The 17,768-nt window shown below is 52.1% G+C and overlaps 1 protein-coding gene across 1 annotated transcript in view; it reads right to left on the reverse strand.

Moving 5' to 3' along the window:
- The window catches only part of LOC125756928 (uncharacterized), a 120,258-nt gene extending 104,180 nt beyond the window's left edge, over nt 1-16,078 (reverse strand). Inside the window, exon 1 of the mRNA XM_049411990.1 lies at nt 14,073-16,078. Within this exon, the coding sequence (XP_049267947.1) occupies nt 14,806-15,756 (951 nt within the window). The 5' untranslated portion in view covers nt 15,757-16,078 and the 3' untranslated portion in view covers nt 14,073-14,805. The remainder of the gene's footprint in view (nt 1-14,072) is intronic.
- Between the last annotated feature and the right edge of the window lie 1,690 nt (nt 16,079-17,768).

Consider the following 17,768-nt stretch of genomic DNA (forward strand, 5'->3'; position numbering starts at 1 on the left):
GCACAGACTTGCCAAGTCTGGTGAAACCAGCAGTAGATGGCATCCCTATACTACATATGTCGCGCATGGGCTCATCTCGCTGTTTAAAACTGACATTCAAGGGTGAATCTCTGCCCTCGCATGTCAAGGTAGGCCACTTTCGGCATCCTGTACGACCGTTCATTCCAAGGCCACTGCAATGCCACAAATGTATGAGGTTTGGACACGTAAGCGCCGTGTGTCAGAGCACGATAATTTGCTCGCGCTGCGCCGAACCACACGCTGCAGACTCCTGCAATGCCACGGTCCTCAAGTGCCGCAATTGCCTCGGGTCCCATGACGCTTCGTCAAATGAGTGCCCCAAGAAACAGAAGGAAAACGAGATCCTAAAGAAGATGGTGCGAGACCGTTCGTCTCGTCGGGAAGCTGTTGCTGTCGTCAGAAAGCGACGCTCCCGACGCCGTAGAGGTTCAAGGAACTCTGTGAATCGCAGTTCACAGGTGACACCTCCTCCTCTGCTTCCTAGACCAGACACGTCCGAGTCGATTTCTCAGGACAAGACCGCACAAGAACACATGGACTCTGAAGCATGGCCGGCATTACCAAAGCTGCAGCCAGAGCCACAGCCAGAACCACAGCAACAGCCAAAGCCACAGCACAATCCACAGCGACTCCAATGGTCGCGGCAGACATTGACCGAGTCAACGACAGCGCTGGTTCAACACGACATGCCCGAGAAAGACCAGGACATTGTTGCGATGCTTCGCTCTCTTCTGGACACCATACTCATGCTTTTGAACAAGCTAAACACTCCGACAGCCCGAACTGCCCTGCAACTGCTGGAGATTGTCGATCCAGTGTTTTCAGCGCTTCAGTAATCACCACAGCTCGCCCATGGCCCTTTCAAATGCTGCGATTCCCCAATGGAATGTCAGAGCGCTGATGTCACGTAGGTCAGAGAAGCTCCAGCCTCAGTGACTGATTGTACTCCTTTGCACGTGCACTGCTCTCCTTCTCTCTCTCTTCCTCTTTCTAGTCCCCATTCCCTTATCCCCAGCGCAGGGTAGCAAACCGGACTTTCGTCTGGTTAACCTCCCTGCCTTTCCTCTTCTCGCTTTCTCTCTCTCTCTCTCCTTCTCAGAATGAGAGGAGCGACTGACATAGAATATCGCTGTAGCACGCGGAGCCTCGCCTCGAGGCAGTAGCCCCTGCTCAAGTTCTGACACGTCAGGCGTCAGGCACCACGTTTGTTACCAACGACGTGAACAATACGTTGGGAAGGACAAGCAACAATGGTGTGCAAGCTTCCGCTACGTAGAAGCTTTCAGCTCATTTCATTGGCGCTGCTCTGAAACGTCACGAGGTGAGTGAAATGTGGTCATGTGACCCCGCGAAAATCAAGTTGAGGATAGGCATTTTTTTTCTTGTATTTTGAATTTTCCAGACCGAATAACTTGGGACTGCGTGCCGCTATCGCTGCCGTTCTTGCTGCTAGACTAACGTGTCCGTACTCCAGTCTACGCAAACCACGAGTGAAAAATGGAGCGTTGAAGAGTGTTCGAGCTCCCCTTTAACACCAACGCTTCCCGAGCGGGAATATGTTTTAAGCATGTGAATGCGAGGAACCGAGCGATACAGAACAAACTTAAAAAGAGAACACTATGATGACTTTCTTGAAATATTTCCTGATGGTGGATTGAAAGCCCTCGCCAGCACAGCACGTAAAGCACCCGTGGAGGCATGGACGAAAAATTCTGACATTGCGAAACTTTAGAGGGTTTTGTTGACTGCGGGATGCACCTTCCTTGGGACTGCTGCAAACGCTTACGAGTGCAAAAGAGAAGCTGACAGACGACGATGCGACAGCGTTCTACGGAAAGCCGCAACCATGAAATTTCTTTCAATAAAACCATAGAGTTTCATATAGATACACTAGAGGGAACTCTGGCGCTAGTGTCTATGGGAGCTCCAACGCATGGCGCTTCAGTCAGCATGGGAATGATGGGTAGTAAACGGATTTGCCTAAACTTGGTTCTTTCGGCTCCGTTTGGCTCCGCGTCGCCTGCATCCGCTTTGTCGCAAAACGAAGTTCAGCAAAAAGTCAGCACTTCCACTTCACCAGTTTAACTTTTTTAGGCTCACCAATTGAAATCTGGTCGCGGAGTTCACAATGACCCATTCTTTTATCCGAAAGAAAACAAAAACACAGCCATAAACAAAGCCACAAGTGCGTTCGAAGCCCGCAAGTACGAAGACTAGGCAAATTTGTGTACTACCCATCATTCCGATGGTAGCTGAACGATCGCAGCGCCAGAGTCCCACCTAGTTAATTTGAGGAAACTTTGTGAATAAAACAATGCGTTTGCAACCAGATGGTGAGTTGGGTAACTCGGTAAACGTTGAAGGGTTCGGCGCCTTTCGCCCCAAGGAATCCGTTACCGGTGGAAAACTCGAATGTTTATTAGCAGAAAACATGAAATAATTAAACTTGACAGAACTGAGGGGTGCCAGCACTAGCACCTCGCCGGGCGCACAGTGTGCGCTTTTGGCCAGTCCACCGCCGACTTGGGCTTTAAACAACGCGCATCGCCAGTGCGCACCGCGTGTCGCCAACCGAGCGATGGGCGTGGCTCCCGCCGCATTCAATATGAGTGATTACTTTGAAGCGCACTGACGAAACGGGGACAGGACAGGGCTTGCACTCACAACTAATTTTCATAGCAAAGCTGTTATGCTTGACGTTTGCCGTGTGGCGTAGATAGAAAATTATCATCATCATGAAACGGCACGCGCTCTGCCTCGTCCTCTACTGCCTCGCTCCCACAACGCGGTTTGTCCGGCGTGGGATGCCATAACTCTGATGGGCGAGAGCACACAGAGAGAGAGAAATACTATTGGCGAGAAAAATTGCTCGGCGAGGCGCGAACCATGATGGGAAGGCGAGCGTCGTTACCAGTCGGCTATCCAAGCACGCTAGCACAGCATAGATTAGCCTTGTATAGTGCAGCATAACAAGGGGGCGAGGAAGAGGGGATAGAGGGGATGAGGCAAAGGAAGAGGGGATAGAGTATAAAGGATAGCACAGAAAGCAAGGAAACGAATACAGGAAGCACCAGCTGTGCTGTGACCTAGCCTTGCGCCACTTCAGCAGAAAAACATTTGTAAAAGAAGATACAGAAAGGTTCGCACACACCTAACAGTGCAGGACGCAACAAAAACATCTCTACCAGGAACACCATGCTTTTAGACGGTACACATCCCAGTCAGTACGTGTCTAGAAAGGCGCGCCCCTTATCGTACAGCGTAATCGTGGCTTGCTGAATAAACAATCACGTCCCCTCTGTCCGATGTGGTATAATGCCACTGTTTCGAGAATTATTTGATGTTTCGGAAAGGACGATGCCTAACATGGACAACACACAAGGAAGATAGACGACACATGCGCAAACTTCCAATTGCTTTTGAGCGAGTTAATATATGCAACCAAACCCGGATATATCGAACTCTCGAAAAATCGAGAATTAGTTTCGATATATCGCATAATTTCATTTTAAGAAATTTACCGTATTTCCAACTGAATTTCAGTGTGCCAGCTGGCTTCACAACACTCCTTCCCGATTGTGCAAGGACGGCGGCGTCATGGCAATACGCGGGAATTTTTTTTTTAGTTTTAATTTTTGGCGGTTTGTCCATGATTGTGTGGGATGCAGGGGCGGGTTATGCGCGAATAAAATGCGGTATCAGTGTGAACAGCACCTTGTCATACGCAGCGAAGTCCTAATGTGCCCTAATGTCAGCCTCGTTGTTCAATGTCGTGCTCCTTGGGCTGCTCTACGCAGAGCCGACGTCACGCTTCTCCCCGTTCGATTGTGTTGATTACCGCAAATATTGCGGAGAACGGCAGGTTTTTTCGTTTCGCGGCAGCCATCACGTTTAGATAGGTAGCGAAGAGGCGCGGAGAAGCGGCGACCGCACACGACGGGCCCGTTTCAAATGCAGAAAAGGCATAGCGTCACAGCAGAATGCACGTGGTAGTGAGTGGTCGTTTCTACTCGTTCCGCGGCGGACCCTCCCAGTCACACCGTTCGCTCTCGAAAATGCATGCGGTGTGATGAGGTTTATTGGAGTAATGAAGTTGCAACGAGGTCGCAACGAAAAAGGACCGTACGGCAACGCAGTGCAAGGCTGACGGAGGCGGTACAGGCTCTCGTGCAATCCGAGCGCGGGTCGTCTTTTCGTCCTCTTTCACAGGCGCATCCTCGTTCGTGCATCTGCTCCACTACAATACCCCCGGGGTGAAGCGTAGCCATCCTGGCGACTCATGGAGTACGTAGAATGAGGGGGTCGTAGTAGGGCTTGAGACGGTCGATGTGTACAGTCTCGCGCCCTCGACAGCGCAAATCTGGCGACTGTGTGAGGGGCTCGACGATGTAGTTCACTGGCGAGGTGGCATCAATGACACGGTACGGACCATGGTACCGCGCCAGAAGTTTAGAGGAAAGGCCAGGGACGTGGGGGGGTACCCAAAGCCAAACAAGGGAGCCAGCAGAAAACGTAGGAGCTGGGTGACGAACGTCGTCATGATGCGTCTTTTGTCGACCTTGAGCTTCCGCTGTAAGGGAACGAGCCAACTGACGGCAGTCTTCGGCGTATCTGGCGACTTCAGAAACTGGAGTGCACTCAGAGGCATCAGGGCGGTACGGGAGTATGGTGTCCAGTAGGTGGGAAGGTTCGCGGCCGTACAAGAGAAAGAACGGGGAAAAGCCGGTAGTCGCTTGCGTCGCGGTGTTGTAAGCGAACGTAACAAAAGGTAGTACAGTGTCCCAGTTGGTGTGGTCGGAGGAGATATACATCCTCAACATGTCGCCGAGTGTGCGGTTGAACCGCTCGGTGAGACCATTTGTCTGTGGATGGTTGGCGGTGGATTTCCGGTGAATGACGTTGCATTCAGCGAGGAGGGCTTGGATGACCTCTGACAAGAACACGCGACCCCTGTCACTGAGTAGTTCCCGCGGAGCACCATGGCGTAGAATGAAGCTGCGGAGAATGAAAAGTGCAACTTCGCGGGCGGTCGCTGCCGGGAGAGCTGCAGTCTCAGCGTAGCGCGTGAGATGATCGACGCCGACAATAATCCACCGGTTTCCAGAGCCACTATACGGGAGGGGGCCGTAGAGGTCGATACCCACGCGGTCAAATGGGCGAGCCGGGCACGGGAGCGGCTGCAACGTGCCAGTAAGGTGTCGCGGAGGTGTCTTGCTTTGTTGGCATGTAGGGCAAGACTGAACGTATTTCTGCACAAAGCGATACATTCCTCGCCAGTAATATCGCTGACGCAGCCTTTCGTAGGTTTTCAAGACGCCGCCGTGAGCACTTTGGGGATCTGCATGGAAATTCGAGCAGATGTCAGAGCGCATATGACTAGGGACAGCAAGGAGCCACTTCCGACCACCTGGCATGTAGTTGCGGCGGTACAGAATGTTGTCTCGCACGGAAAAGTGGACTGCTTGACGGCGTAGCGCTCTCGTCGAAGGGACAGCAGACGGATCGGCAAGGTAGTCGAGCAACAAGGCAAGGTATGCGTCTTTACGCTGCTCCGAAAGCATGTCAGTGGTGTCGAGTGGTGACCAGGTGTTAGAGAGGGGTGACAGAGAAGCCACATCTGGTGTTATTGGCGAGCGGGAGAGTGCATCAGCATCCGCATGCTTGCGACCGGAACGATATACGACACGAATGTCGTATTCCTGCAATCGAAGTGCCCAACGGCCCAGGCGTCCCGACGGGTCTTTCAAGGTGGAAAGCCAACAGAGAGCGTGGTGGTCTGTAACCACGTCGAAAGGACGGCCGTAAAGGTACGGGCGAAACTTCGTCAATGCCCAGATTATCGCCAAGCACTCCTTCTCTGTCACGGAGTAGTTCAATTCAGCCTTCTTGAGAGCACGACTTGCATAAGCGACAACGTATTCACCTTTGGTGCCTTTCCGTTGTGCCAAAACTGCACCAAGACCGACGCCACTTGCATCGGTGTGAATTTCTGTGGGAGCAGTGGGGTCGTAGTGACGAAGGATAGGTGGTGAGGTCAACAGGCGGCGCAACTGGCGAAATGCGTCATCACATGCAGGTGACCATGCAGAGATACCTTTGCTGTTGGCAAGCAGACTCGTCAAAGGTGCGATGATGGACGCGAAGTTGCGCACGAAGCGGCGAAAATAGGAGCAGAGGCCGACAAAACTTCTGAGGGCTTTCATCGATGTGGGCTTTGGGAATTCGGCGACAGCTCGAAGCTTATCGGGATCCGGAAGAACGCCGTCTTTTGAGATGACATGTCCCAAGATGGTTAGTTTCCGTGCTGCGAAGTGGCACTTCTTGGTGTTAAGTTGTAGGCCCGCAGAAGTTAGACACGTGAGAATTTCGTGCAGACGAGCAAGGTGTGTCGGGAAATCTGCTGAAAAGACTACTATGTCGTCCAGGTAACACAAGCAAGTCTTCCACTTGTGGCCTCGAAGGATGGTATCGATCATGCGCTCAAATGTTGCAGGCGCGTTGCAGAGCCCAAATGGCATGACATTGAACTCATATAGGCCATCGGGCGTTACAAAGGCTGTTTTAGGGCGGTCACACTCAGCCATGGGCACCTGCCAATACCCAGAACGCAGATCCAAGGATGTAAAGTACTCGGCGCCTTGTAAACAGTCAAGAGCATCGTCTATTCGCGGTAGCGGGTAGACGTCTTTTTTCGTAATCTTGTTTAAGCGGCGATAGTCAACGCAAAATCGAATGGTGCCATCTTTTTTCTTGACCAATACCACAGGTGATGACCAAGGACTTTGAGAAGGCTGTATCACTCCACGTTGAAGCATGTCGTCCACTTGCTCCGTAATGACGCGGCGCTCTTCGGCGGAAACGCGGTAAGGCCGCTGTCGCAGGGGCGAGTGGGAGCCGGTGTCGATAGTATGACTGATAGTCGTGGTGCGGCCTAACGAAGGTTGTTGACAGTCGAAAGAAGAGATAAACTTATTAAGGAGATCAACAAGTTGGCGGCGATGAGAGGGGGAGAGGTTTGCGTCAATGGCGTTGTCGAACGCTGACGAACTTGATGGCTGAGATGCGGGAGTGATTGTGGCGATGTGACAACATGTGGTGTCATCGGGAAGATCAAGATCATCGATGTGGTCGACAGGTTGTACGGATCCTAAACTTTCACCATGGAGTAAGGCAATGGGGTAGTTGCAGTGGTTTGTAATCAGCATTACGGTTGACCCAGACGCAATTGTGAGAATGGCAAATGGGAGAACGATGCCCTTGCGTTCAGTAAACAATGGAGATGGCGTAAACACGACGGTGGCGTCAGGTTGAGCAGTACACGAAAGGGTAACAGGGACTGAAGCTTCCGGAGGCAAGGTGGTGTCGGCATCAACGATTAGTTTGCAGGGAAGGAGAGAGCGGTCGGGAGATGAAAATTCACATGTTGACACAAGGGACACTTCCGCACGTGAACAATCGATGATAGCGTCATGACGTGAAAGGAAATCCCAACCCAGGATGACGTCATGAGAGCAAGATGGCAGGACAAAAAATTCGACGATGTACATAATGTCTTGGATGACGACGCGCGCCGTACACACAGCTGAGGGATGAATGCGTTGCGCGCTAGCCGTGGACAGCACCATGCCAGAGAGAGATGTTGTCACTTTCTTGAGCCTCCGACAAAAGTTCGCGTTCATCACAGAAACGGCGGCCCCGGTATCTACAAGTGCTAGTGCGGCGACTCCCTCAACTTCGACATCAATAACGTTTTGCGGCGAAAATGGAGGCCTTGAGAATTGCGCACAAGTTGCAGTTCTTGCCTCCGGAACTGCACTGATTAGTTTCCCTCATCAGAAGGTGGGCGACGACGCATAGGCGATGGCGACCGGCGACGAGGAGAAGGGAAACGAGCACTTGCTGAGCGGCGATCCGAGTCGGAGTGCCTCTGCTCGGATGCAGATGTGGTGGCATGTTGCGGCGCGTAGGTAGGAGTGCCGAAGGAGGCGTACGCAGGTGTGGGACGGCGGCGGCAGACGCGCGCAATATGGCCAGCGATACCACACGCGAAGCAGATAGGGCGGTTGTCATGAGTGCGCCACGCATCTGATGGACGGAAGAAGTGTGGTGGGGGCCTGTAAACTGGAGGTGAGGCGGGATTGGGTGGTGCCGATAAGGAGCTTGGATGCGGTGGGGGCCGCGCGACCACAGCTGCGTAGCTGAGAGGTTGAGATGGAGCAGGCGGTGCGTAGTCGGAACTCGAGAGGCGGGACGGCATGGAAGTGCGCGGGTAAGGGGCCGGAACTGCAGGGAGGGCGCCACAAATTTCGGTGCGTATGGCCTGCTGCAGTGTCGGAGGCAGGCTTGCGGTGGATGAGTCGCTATGAGGTAGCAGGGAGAGCTGTCGGGCCACTTCCTCTCTGATGAAGTCCTTGATCTGGTTGGTAAGTGTGCCCTAGCAAACGTTGCCGTTTGCGACTGCGACGGCCGAGATCGAATCTGGTGATGGGAGACTTTGCCGGGCGATGGAACGCTGACGACGCAATTCGTCAAAACTCTGGCACAGGCTGACGAGCACTTCCACAGTGGTCGGGCTTTTCGCCAGCAACATCTGGAATGCGCCATCTTCGATACCCTTGAGGATGTGCCTGATCTTCTCGTCTTCCGGCATAGATGGGTTAACCCGCCTGCATAGGTCTAGCACATCCTCAATGTAACTGGGAAATGTCTCTCCAGGCTGCTGCGCTCGGTGGCGTAGACGCTGGTCAGCGCGGAGCTTGCGGACCTCTGGTCGGCCAAATGCTTCAGTTACGAGGGTCTTGAAGGCTGACCAGTTGGCGATGGCGGATTCGCGGTTGGTAAACCAAAGTTTAGCGACGTCAGCCAAGTAAAAGATAACGTAGCCAAGCTTAGAGGCGTCGTCCCACTTGTTGCTGGCACTTACGCGTTCGTATAAGGAGAGCCAGTCTTCGACGTCGTGCTCACCACTTCCGCTGAAGATGGGCGGGTCTCGTTGACGGGTAGAGCCGGGGCAGGGGGACGGGGCAGCCGGTGGTGCTGGCTGGGCAGTGACTGCGTCAGTCATGTTGTCCGGTGGTCTTTCGGCCAACTTGCGAGAGCGGAGCTCCAGGTCTGTTTGGGGACCTCAGCAACCTCCACCAAATGTGATGAGGTTTATTGGAGTAATGAAGTTGCAACGAGGTCGCAACGAAAAAGGACCGTACGGCAACGCAGTGCAAGGCTGACGGAGGCGGTACAGGCTCTCGTGCAATCCGAGCGCGGGTCGTCTTTTCGTCCTCTTTCACAGGCGCATCCTCGTTCGTGCATCTGCTCCACTACAGCGGGAACGCCCCCTTTCAAGAGAAAAAGCCCACATTTTGTGAGCCAACTTCTTAGGGTGTTTCGCGAATTCCGTCGAGTTTTGTTCAATTTGAATTCATGTTCGACTGAATTTTCGTTTGAATTGACGTGAAAACATTGTTGCGGTGGAAAATATTTTGATCTAACGGATAATTCGATTTAACCGAGTTCGACATAGTCAAGTTGCACTGCAGCATAAAAATGGCAAAGCCAGGGACCGCACATGTGCACAAAGGAAATTACAAAAAAAGTACGGCAATCTGAAGCAAGGACTTTAGTTTTTGTAAATATCAACTGATGCAAGCACTCCCACGTCTTTCATTATCTAGTGCCTTACAAAAACGAAGGTGCTTTTGTGGATTATTTTGATGACACGCGTTTTTATTTTCTTTCGACTTTCCTTTGTACGCATCAACAGATGTCGTCCCTCTCCCTTGCGCGTTGTTCATTGTGCGCATCGTCTTTTTTGGCACGGTGCACCAGCTAGCCTCCCAGCACGCACTGCCTCGTGAAACACTGGAAAACATCCAGAGCAGCTAGATGAGCTGAAGCTTTCAGGAATGCGTCGTGCTCCCCCCGCCCATACGTCACTCGTCTTCCAGGTTGACCACAAACTTGTTCCGATATCTCTTTCGGCTTCTTAACGCGAGGGCACGCAAGCACCAGTTTGTTTCTTGGCGTTAACTTCACGCCAACGTTACATCTACTTAAAATACGTTTAAAGTTGGTTTGTGCACACGAGGAACGACAGCTATCTTCCCGCGATTCTTTGACGTCCGTGCTTCCCTCCCTGCCTTGATCTGCGTTCGCAAATGCTTTTTTTCCTGAGCAATACAAAACTCACATGTGAGTGTAAGCGCTGTTCTGTCCACTTTCCTTGTTGCGTCTTCGGTGAGCTTAAAACTAATAATTCATATTCTACGCTTACGCATCACTTAGACAACTCCCAACAAAGATTCCGCGTGATGCTTTTTTTTAGTGCAGCGCTGTAAGGGAGCTTCCTTCCCGTTGACGTTGTACACTCTAAGAAAAAAAGGAATTAAGGGGTAGGGAGGTTAGTCCTTTTGGGGATCAACTGATTTGCCACAACCATAGTCATTTTGGGGATGAACTGCAAGTGAATAAAAAGTTAGTCTTTGAATGATTAACTGCTAGAGGACAAACGGATGGTCCTGTAAGGGCTAACGGTTGCTCCTGTGAGGACTAACTGTTGATTTTCAGAAATGGTCCCTCCCAGAGCAAATGTTACTCCTGTAAGGACTAACGGTTGACCCTCGGAAATTATCTTTGGGAGAGCAAAAGCTAATCCCTCAGGATCAACTGGTGATCCTGAGAAATCATCCCTGGGAGAGCGAATGTTAATCCTTCGGGATTAACTACTGATCCATATAAACAATTTTTGAAGGCCCTAACCATTATTCCGCTAATCATTCGCCTGTGTATGACCTGGCCGTCCTCACCAGACTGACTTGCTAGCTCCGGTCATCTGTGCTTTACTCAGTGCTGCATGAATGAATGTGTGTAGGAACGAGAAATTAGAGTTCAATTCAGAACTGGGAACATTTATTTTCCAAAAGAGTCCTCCATACGCACAAGTGGTGTTGGCTGTAGGCCGCTGTCCACCTTGATGAGTCGGCACAGCAGGACAAAAGACCGGCTGTTTTATTATGTATACCGGCTTCAAAATTTGCCCTAGCGAGAATTTTTAGTTGCGTGCCCTGATCTTTCAATTCATAAAAACACATTCAGTCCTGCGAACAAGGTAAAAACGTGGCGAGAAGTGGCAAATTAAGACACGGAAACCCAAGTCACATGAATAACACGACACGCACACATGCGCAGTGATGCATATTGTCAAAGGTTTTCATTTCTTCATTGTGTAAGCTGCAGATGACCTTCGGTATTCTGTCAAGCGTTCAAGGAAAAAAGGAAAGCACGAATCTATTAACATCTATCTTTATTTTTACGAGAACGCCAAGATAAAAGAATGCCATCATTTAGTTGATGTAGCGCCTGTTTCCGAATAACTATGGCGAGTCCTACCTGGAAGAAATGCAGGTAAGAAAATTTCGTTATAAAAAATAAAATAGCTCGAAGAGAACGGCTTAATCACGTAAGCCATAATAATTACACAGTCACATGCTCATAAAACATGCCATGCACAACGTTTTTTTTCACTTTTCATATTATTTATGATACAATTTATCAAGACAATAGAAATGAGAAACTTACCTTCAAATTTAACAGAGGCCTTCAGAGCTAGCAAATCCAGAAGATGTTGGTCACACCTTAAGGAGACGGCGTCCATGCGTCCAGATTTTCAGAAAGGAAGCTGCGAAGCAGTCTTACATGCAAGTTGAGGTGTCCACTTCTCTGCAGGAAAGTTACGAGGCTACGCCCACTCAACAGTCGTTCCGCAGAAACAAACTTGCATGAGCGTCCACAATTGAAGCACACACAGCGAAGCATATTCCTCAGAGCTGCCTCTGTGTATATTTAATAGAACTTTTTGTTGGGCTAGTTGGTACATGCTTACTGAAAAACCAAAAAGACGCGTACCATCAAGGAAAAAAGTAAGGACAGGACAGAAAGGGCGTCACTCGCAACTAACTTTATTCCCAGAACATCAGCATCATATATAACCGCGCGCAGGATCGCTGTGGTTATATATGATGCTGATGTTCTGGGAATAAAGTTAGTTGCGAGTGACGCCCTTTCTGTCCTGTCCTTACTTTTTTCCTTGATGGTACGCCTCTTTTTGGTTTTTCAGTAAGTCTGTGTATATGCGCCCCTCGCTTATATAAGAGCGATCATAGGTCACGAGCCGACACTCCGATGAGCGATTCTGTAGCGCGAAGACCGAGGATGACGGCTGGGATGGCCTCGAGCCAGGTTGAGTCCGGGTGGCACATAATGGCTGCTTTGAATTGTCGGTGGAAACGCTCGATCATTCCGTTGGCGCAGGGGTGGTAACTGGTGGTCCTCAAGCGTTCGAAACCGACGGTCAGCCCGAGGAGCCTGAAAAGGTGAGACTCGAACTGTCGTCCTTGGTCGGTGGTTACGCGGCGGGGGCCGCCGAAACGAGCAATCCAGCCGGTGAAGAAGGCCGAGGCGACGTCTTCCGCGGTGATTCCCTCGAGGGGCCATGCCTCGGGCCATCGAGTGTACCGATCGATGGCGGTGAGGCAGTAGCGGTAGGGGCCAGCCGGGGGAAAGGGTCCTATGATGTCGAGGTGGACGTGCTCAAACCGACCAGAGGGCTGAGGGAATGTTCCGAGTGGTGACGTGACGTGCCTGGTGACTTTAGCGCGTTGGCATTGAATGCAGGAGCGCGCCCAGGTGCGACAATCCCGCTGCATGGAGGGCCAGACGTAGCGGTCCGCCACGAGGCGTGTATGCCGGGATGGCTGAGGTTGTGGAGCTGGTTGAAAAGACCACGGCGATGGGACAGGGGTACATAGGGCCTGCTTCGTCCTGTCGACATGTCGCAACAGATTGTGGTTGTCGACCCTGGGATGGGAACTTGAGAAGTTCCTGCAGTTCGGTGTCCGTAGTCTGAGCCTCGGCGAGGACGTCTGCTGTTATCTGCACAGAGCTGATGGCTGCTACTCGTGAAAGCACGTCGGCGACCACGTTGTCTTTCCCACTGACATGTTGGATGTCGGTGGTGAACTGTGCAATGAACGAGAGTTGGTTCTGCTGTACAGGCGGGAGTTTGTCGCGACGTTGAGAGAAGGCGTTGGTAAGAGGCTTGTGGTCTGTATAGATGGTGCAGTTCTGTGCTTCGAGAATGTGGCGAAAGTGTTGCACTGCTTCGTATATCGCCAGAAGTTCTCTGTAGTAGCCTGGCAACATTGTCGGGGCGGTGGTCGTGGTTTCCTCAGTGGAACTGGTGGTTGAAGGGGTCGTTTTCCGAGTTTCGAGCTTCTTGGAGAAGAACGCCAAGGGATGCCAGGTGTTTTCCACGCGTTGCATGAGGGCGGCGCCGATGGCGAAGCTAGATGCGTCCGTGAACAGTCCCAAGGGAGCGTCTGGCACGGGATGGGTGAGGAGCGTGGCGGTACAGAGGGCGGCTTTGAAATCTTCGAAAGTTCTCGCTAACGTCGGTGTCCACGTGACGGGTTGGTTTCCTCGTAGGCCGGCCAAAGCATCATGGAGGGGAGCCTGATAGTCGGTAGCGTGTGGCAAGAAACGCCTGTAGAAGTTCAGCATGCCAAGGAAACGGCGAAGGTCTTTAGCGGTGGTGGGTTGAGGGTAACTTTGCAGGTCTGAGATGCGTTGGGGCAAGGGCCGAGTTCCCTCAGATGAAACTTCGTGGCCGAGGAAGCGGACGACGGAAGCGCCTAGCTTGCTTTTTTTGGATATTGACGAGTAGACCGTGGTCGTCGAGGCGTTGGAACAGCAGACGAAGGTGCCTGTGGTGCTCTTCGGCGTCGCGGGAAAATACCAGTATGTCGTCAAGGTAAACGAAGCAGAAGTCGAGGCCGCGGACGACTTCGTCGATGAAGCGCTGAAAGGTTTGTCCAGCGTTCCTCAGGCCGAAGCTCATGAAGGGAAACTCGAACAAGCCAAAGAGAGTGATGATTGCCGTTTTCGGGACGTCATCCGGATTGACGGGTATCTGTGTGTACGCCTTCACCAAGTCTAGCACGGAGAACACGTGGCAGCCATAGATGCGATGGGCGAAGTCCTGTATGTGGTGGATGGGGTACCTGTCCGGGATGGTGCGCGCGTTGAGGGCACGGTAGTCTCCCCAGGGTCGCCAGCCTTCGGTCTTCTTCGGAACAAGGTGGAGTGGCGAGGCCCATGGACTGTCAGAGCGGCGGGCGATTCCTTCGCGGAGCATGGCCTCGAACTCTGCTTTGGCTATGCGCATACGGTCCGGGGCAAGGCGACAGGCGCGGCAGAAAACCGGGGCGCCTGAAGTGGTCCGGATGTAGTGCACGGTGGTGTGCTGCACTCTGCGTGGCAGTCCGCTGGGGCGCGTCAATCCGGGAAATTCGGCGAGGATGGCGTGGTACGGCGAATGATTGTCAACACTGAGTACCTTGATGCTTGGCTGTTGGGCGGTCGTTCGCTGGCCTGGTGTGGAATGTCCCGTTGTCGCGTCGATGAGGAGGTCGTTGCGGCAGTCCGGAAGGAGGTTGTAGTGGGCCAGAAAGTCTGAGCCGATGATTGGCTCGGCGACGTCGGCGATGACAAAATTCCAGCGAAGGTCACGGCGTATGTTTCTGAGCTGGATGTGCAGGCAGAGCGAGCCGTACATCTTGATTGTAGAGCGGTTTGCCGCGCTGAGCTCGAAAGACGTAGGCGGACGAGGACCTTGAAGATGGGATCGCGGGTAGCAGCAAATGTCGGAACCGCTGTCGACAAGGAACCGCTGCTTCGTGATTTGGTCGTTGACGAAGATGCGACGGCCTCCGGGTTGGCAGCTTGCGGCCGTCTCTACGAGCTGCCGTTGGCGTTTTCCGCATGCCCAGCGGAACAGGGTGGTCGACATTGCCGGGCTCTGTCCCCGAAGCGTCGGTGGTAGTAGCACGGGCCGTTGTTGTCGGGTTGCCGCGACGAACTGGTGTTAAGGTCGCGGCTTTGCGAGTGGCGGCGCTGGTGCATCGGAAGACGTTCACCCAAGCGTTGTTGAATGGAGTTGAGCTGTCGATCGATGTCGTCGATGCGGCGTGCAAGCTCGGCGGTGTTCAGCGGTGCGGCGACAGCCTGGATGGTGGGCGACAACAGCGGCAAGGAGACCTCGATGACGCGATCAGCCATCTCCGCAAGTTCGTCGAGGGGTAGCCTAACCTGGGCCTGCAGAATTGCCTGGGCGTGCGGCGGGAGTCGTTGGAGCCAAAGCACTCGCAGGAAGGAATCCTGGACTTGCAAGCTTCCCGCGAGCGCACGCATGTGGCGCAGGAGCTGCGAAGGTTTGCGCTCAGCAAGCTCTGTGGACTGAAGTAGCCGCACCTTCTGTTCATCCGAGAGCGACAGGCGGCGGATGAGTTGAGTCTTCAGGTGTTCGTAGTGGTTGGCCGTTGGTGGGTTGGCGAGAATATCCCGGACCTCGTTGGCATAACGTGCGTCGAGGTGGGCGATGACGTAATCGTAGCGGGTGCGGTCTTGCGTGATGCGCGCCAGGGAGAACTGGGCCTCGACCTGGGCGAACCAGACTTCGGGCGAGTCCGCCCAAAACGGCGAAAGCTTGACGGCGACACGCCATGCGTCGTATGAGGCAGCGTGCGGGATGCCTTCTGCGGGAGCTCTGACGTCCTCAGCGGAGCCGGCAGGAACGGCCTCTGTTGTGGAGGCGCTGCGGGAAGGCTGCTGTTGCTGGGTCTGCAGTGCCTGTTGAAGTTGTTGCACTTGCTGGCGCAGAGCGGTGAGAGCTTCCGGGTCGGCCATGGCGGTGCGGTTTGTTCGGTTTCCGGGTCACCAGATGTGGGATGCCGTGTAGATGGAAGGACGCATCCCAACATAAAACGTAACAACTGTTTATTAACGGAGTAGCAGCAGCGGGGCGAGCATACCAACGCTGCGCTCAGTCGGGTAGCGAAGGAATGAACACTTCCGAGCTTGGCAGCTTGGTTTTAAAGCCACCGTCGGTGACGTAAGCCTCCGGTGACGCTGCGGTGGCGTTGTCCCTTATCGGAGGCATGGTGTAGCATGAAGCCGTGTCACGCCGGGCTAGATAGTGACGAGACGGAGGCTGCGCCGGTTTGTGCGCAGTGTGCTGCCACAATTCTGAAGAACCCAGGTAGCACAAAACGGATAATTGACGTTTTATAAACGTTTATCCGAAACGATAAAAATGTTTCGAAAACATCACGGAATAGAAGCTAAAGGTCTAGAAAACGTTTTATTAGAAAACTGTAGCATTCACCTGTTTTTCTTTGGAACACTCTTCTGCTTATCATGAAAACCACAAGACCATTACACCATTTGAAAAAAGAACTAAAACTGCACTTACTTCATTCTGAATAACGAAAGAGTAACTGTGCCTTTCATATAAGGTACGTGTGCTTTGTTGTTCAGTGTATTTTGGATATAGACTACCTGACTATTGTATTACTTGTTTTTTCTTTTCCTCTTGTTTTGCTGTAATATGTTAAAAGCGAGCGTGCTCGGGGCTCGGCGTCCACGTTCCCATCGTGTAGTGTTTACTGTGCGGGCGCCGAGTGCGGCCTGTGAACTCGAGTTACAGCGGCCGGGCGTTGCAAACACAGCGGCCGGGCCGAAGCTACGGCAGTCGCCCCGTCGCTGCTGCCTCGTTCGCCTCGCAACGCTTTTGCTTAAATATACGAGTTCTTATTGTAGACATGCCTTTCTTTCTCTTTACTTGTGAATATGCAATATCATCACTCAACCAACGCCCGGACGTCTACAAGCGCATTATTTTATGTAATGACATGTACTATTTTCCTGTGAATGTTTCTTGCTTAAATGATTGATCTCGCTACTGTTGCTACTATGATGTGCTTATTACCTTATTTAATCTTGTACAGGAGGATGCAGTCTCTTGACTATGAGACCTCCTCCTTTATACCAAACGCCTGTAACTTCACTCAACGTTTAATAATAAAATTCTGACTTCACTATAGTCAAAAGCAGCCCAAGGTAAACACGGACAAGATGCACACAGGACTAGCACTGACTGCCTACTACTTGGTTTATTGTGAAAACACGCAAATATACATAAAAATAGGGTGCACGGAGGAGGGGAAATTAACAAAGCTTCCAGCGGCGCATGTGTCCCGCAGCACAATGTTTTTTTGTAAAAATATATTATTTACGAAGATAGCAACACTCCTTGCCCCTATCGAGGGCGCACTAACCCATGCTGCATGCTTACGCTTCATCGCGAGAGTTACAAACACTTCGCGTGCAGTCTGGTCTTTGTATGTGCGCAGAACCCGGGTCTCTCGAAAACGTGGCGGGTAACCACACTTTGCACAGGGGATGGCCAAGTTGCTGCCTTCAGGTTGTTGGCGTGGTCGCGCTGACGGTCGTTCAGGCAACGCGTAGACGTTCACCCAATATAGGAACTGCCGCACGGTGTCGGGATCTCGTACACCCCTTCACACCTGCATGGAACATAGAGTTCGTGCGTTGAGCATAATTCGTTCCCACCTGCATGGAACAGGAGGCGTGTGTATCTGTTCATGCATAGTGCCAGTTTTAAGTGACATTTTTCTCGCTTACCATGATCGATTACTTGTGAGCCACCTCGAGAAAACGGTTGTTGTCTAAGTTTTACGTTTTGTCGATGACTTTGCTTTGCTTTTTGATTGTGATGACAGGGACTTTGAATCTGCTGTTTCAAACGCATTATGTGATTTTGAAGACTGTACGTCACCACTAATCCTGACGCGTGAGCTACCGCAGGATGCCTCTTTAAGGTTTTTAGATTTGCGATT

This window comes from Rhipicephalus sanguineus, chromosome 1, assembly GCF_013339695.2.
Source record: "Rhipicephalus sanguineus isolate Rsan-2018 chromosome 1, BIME_Rsan_1.4, whole genome shotgun sequence".
NCBI classification, from domain to species: Eukaryota; Metazoa; Arthropoda; class Arachnida; order Ixodida; family Ixodidae; genus Rhipicephalus; species Rhipicephalus sanguineus.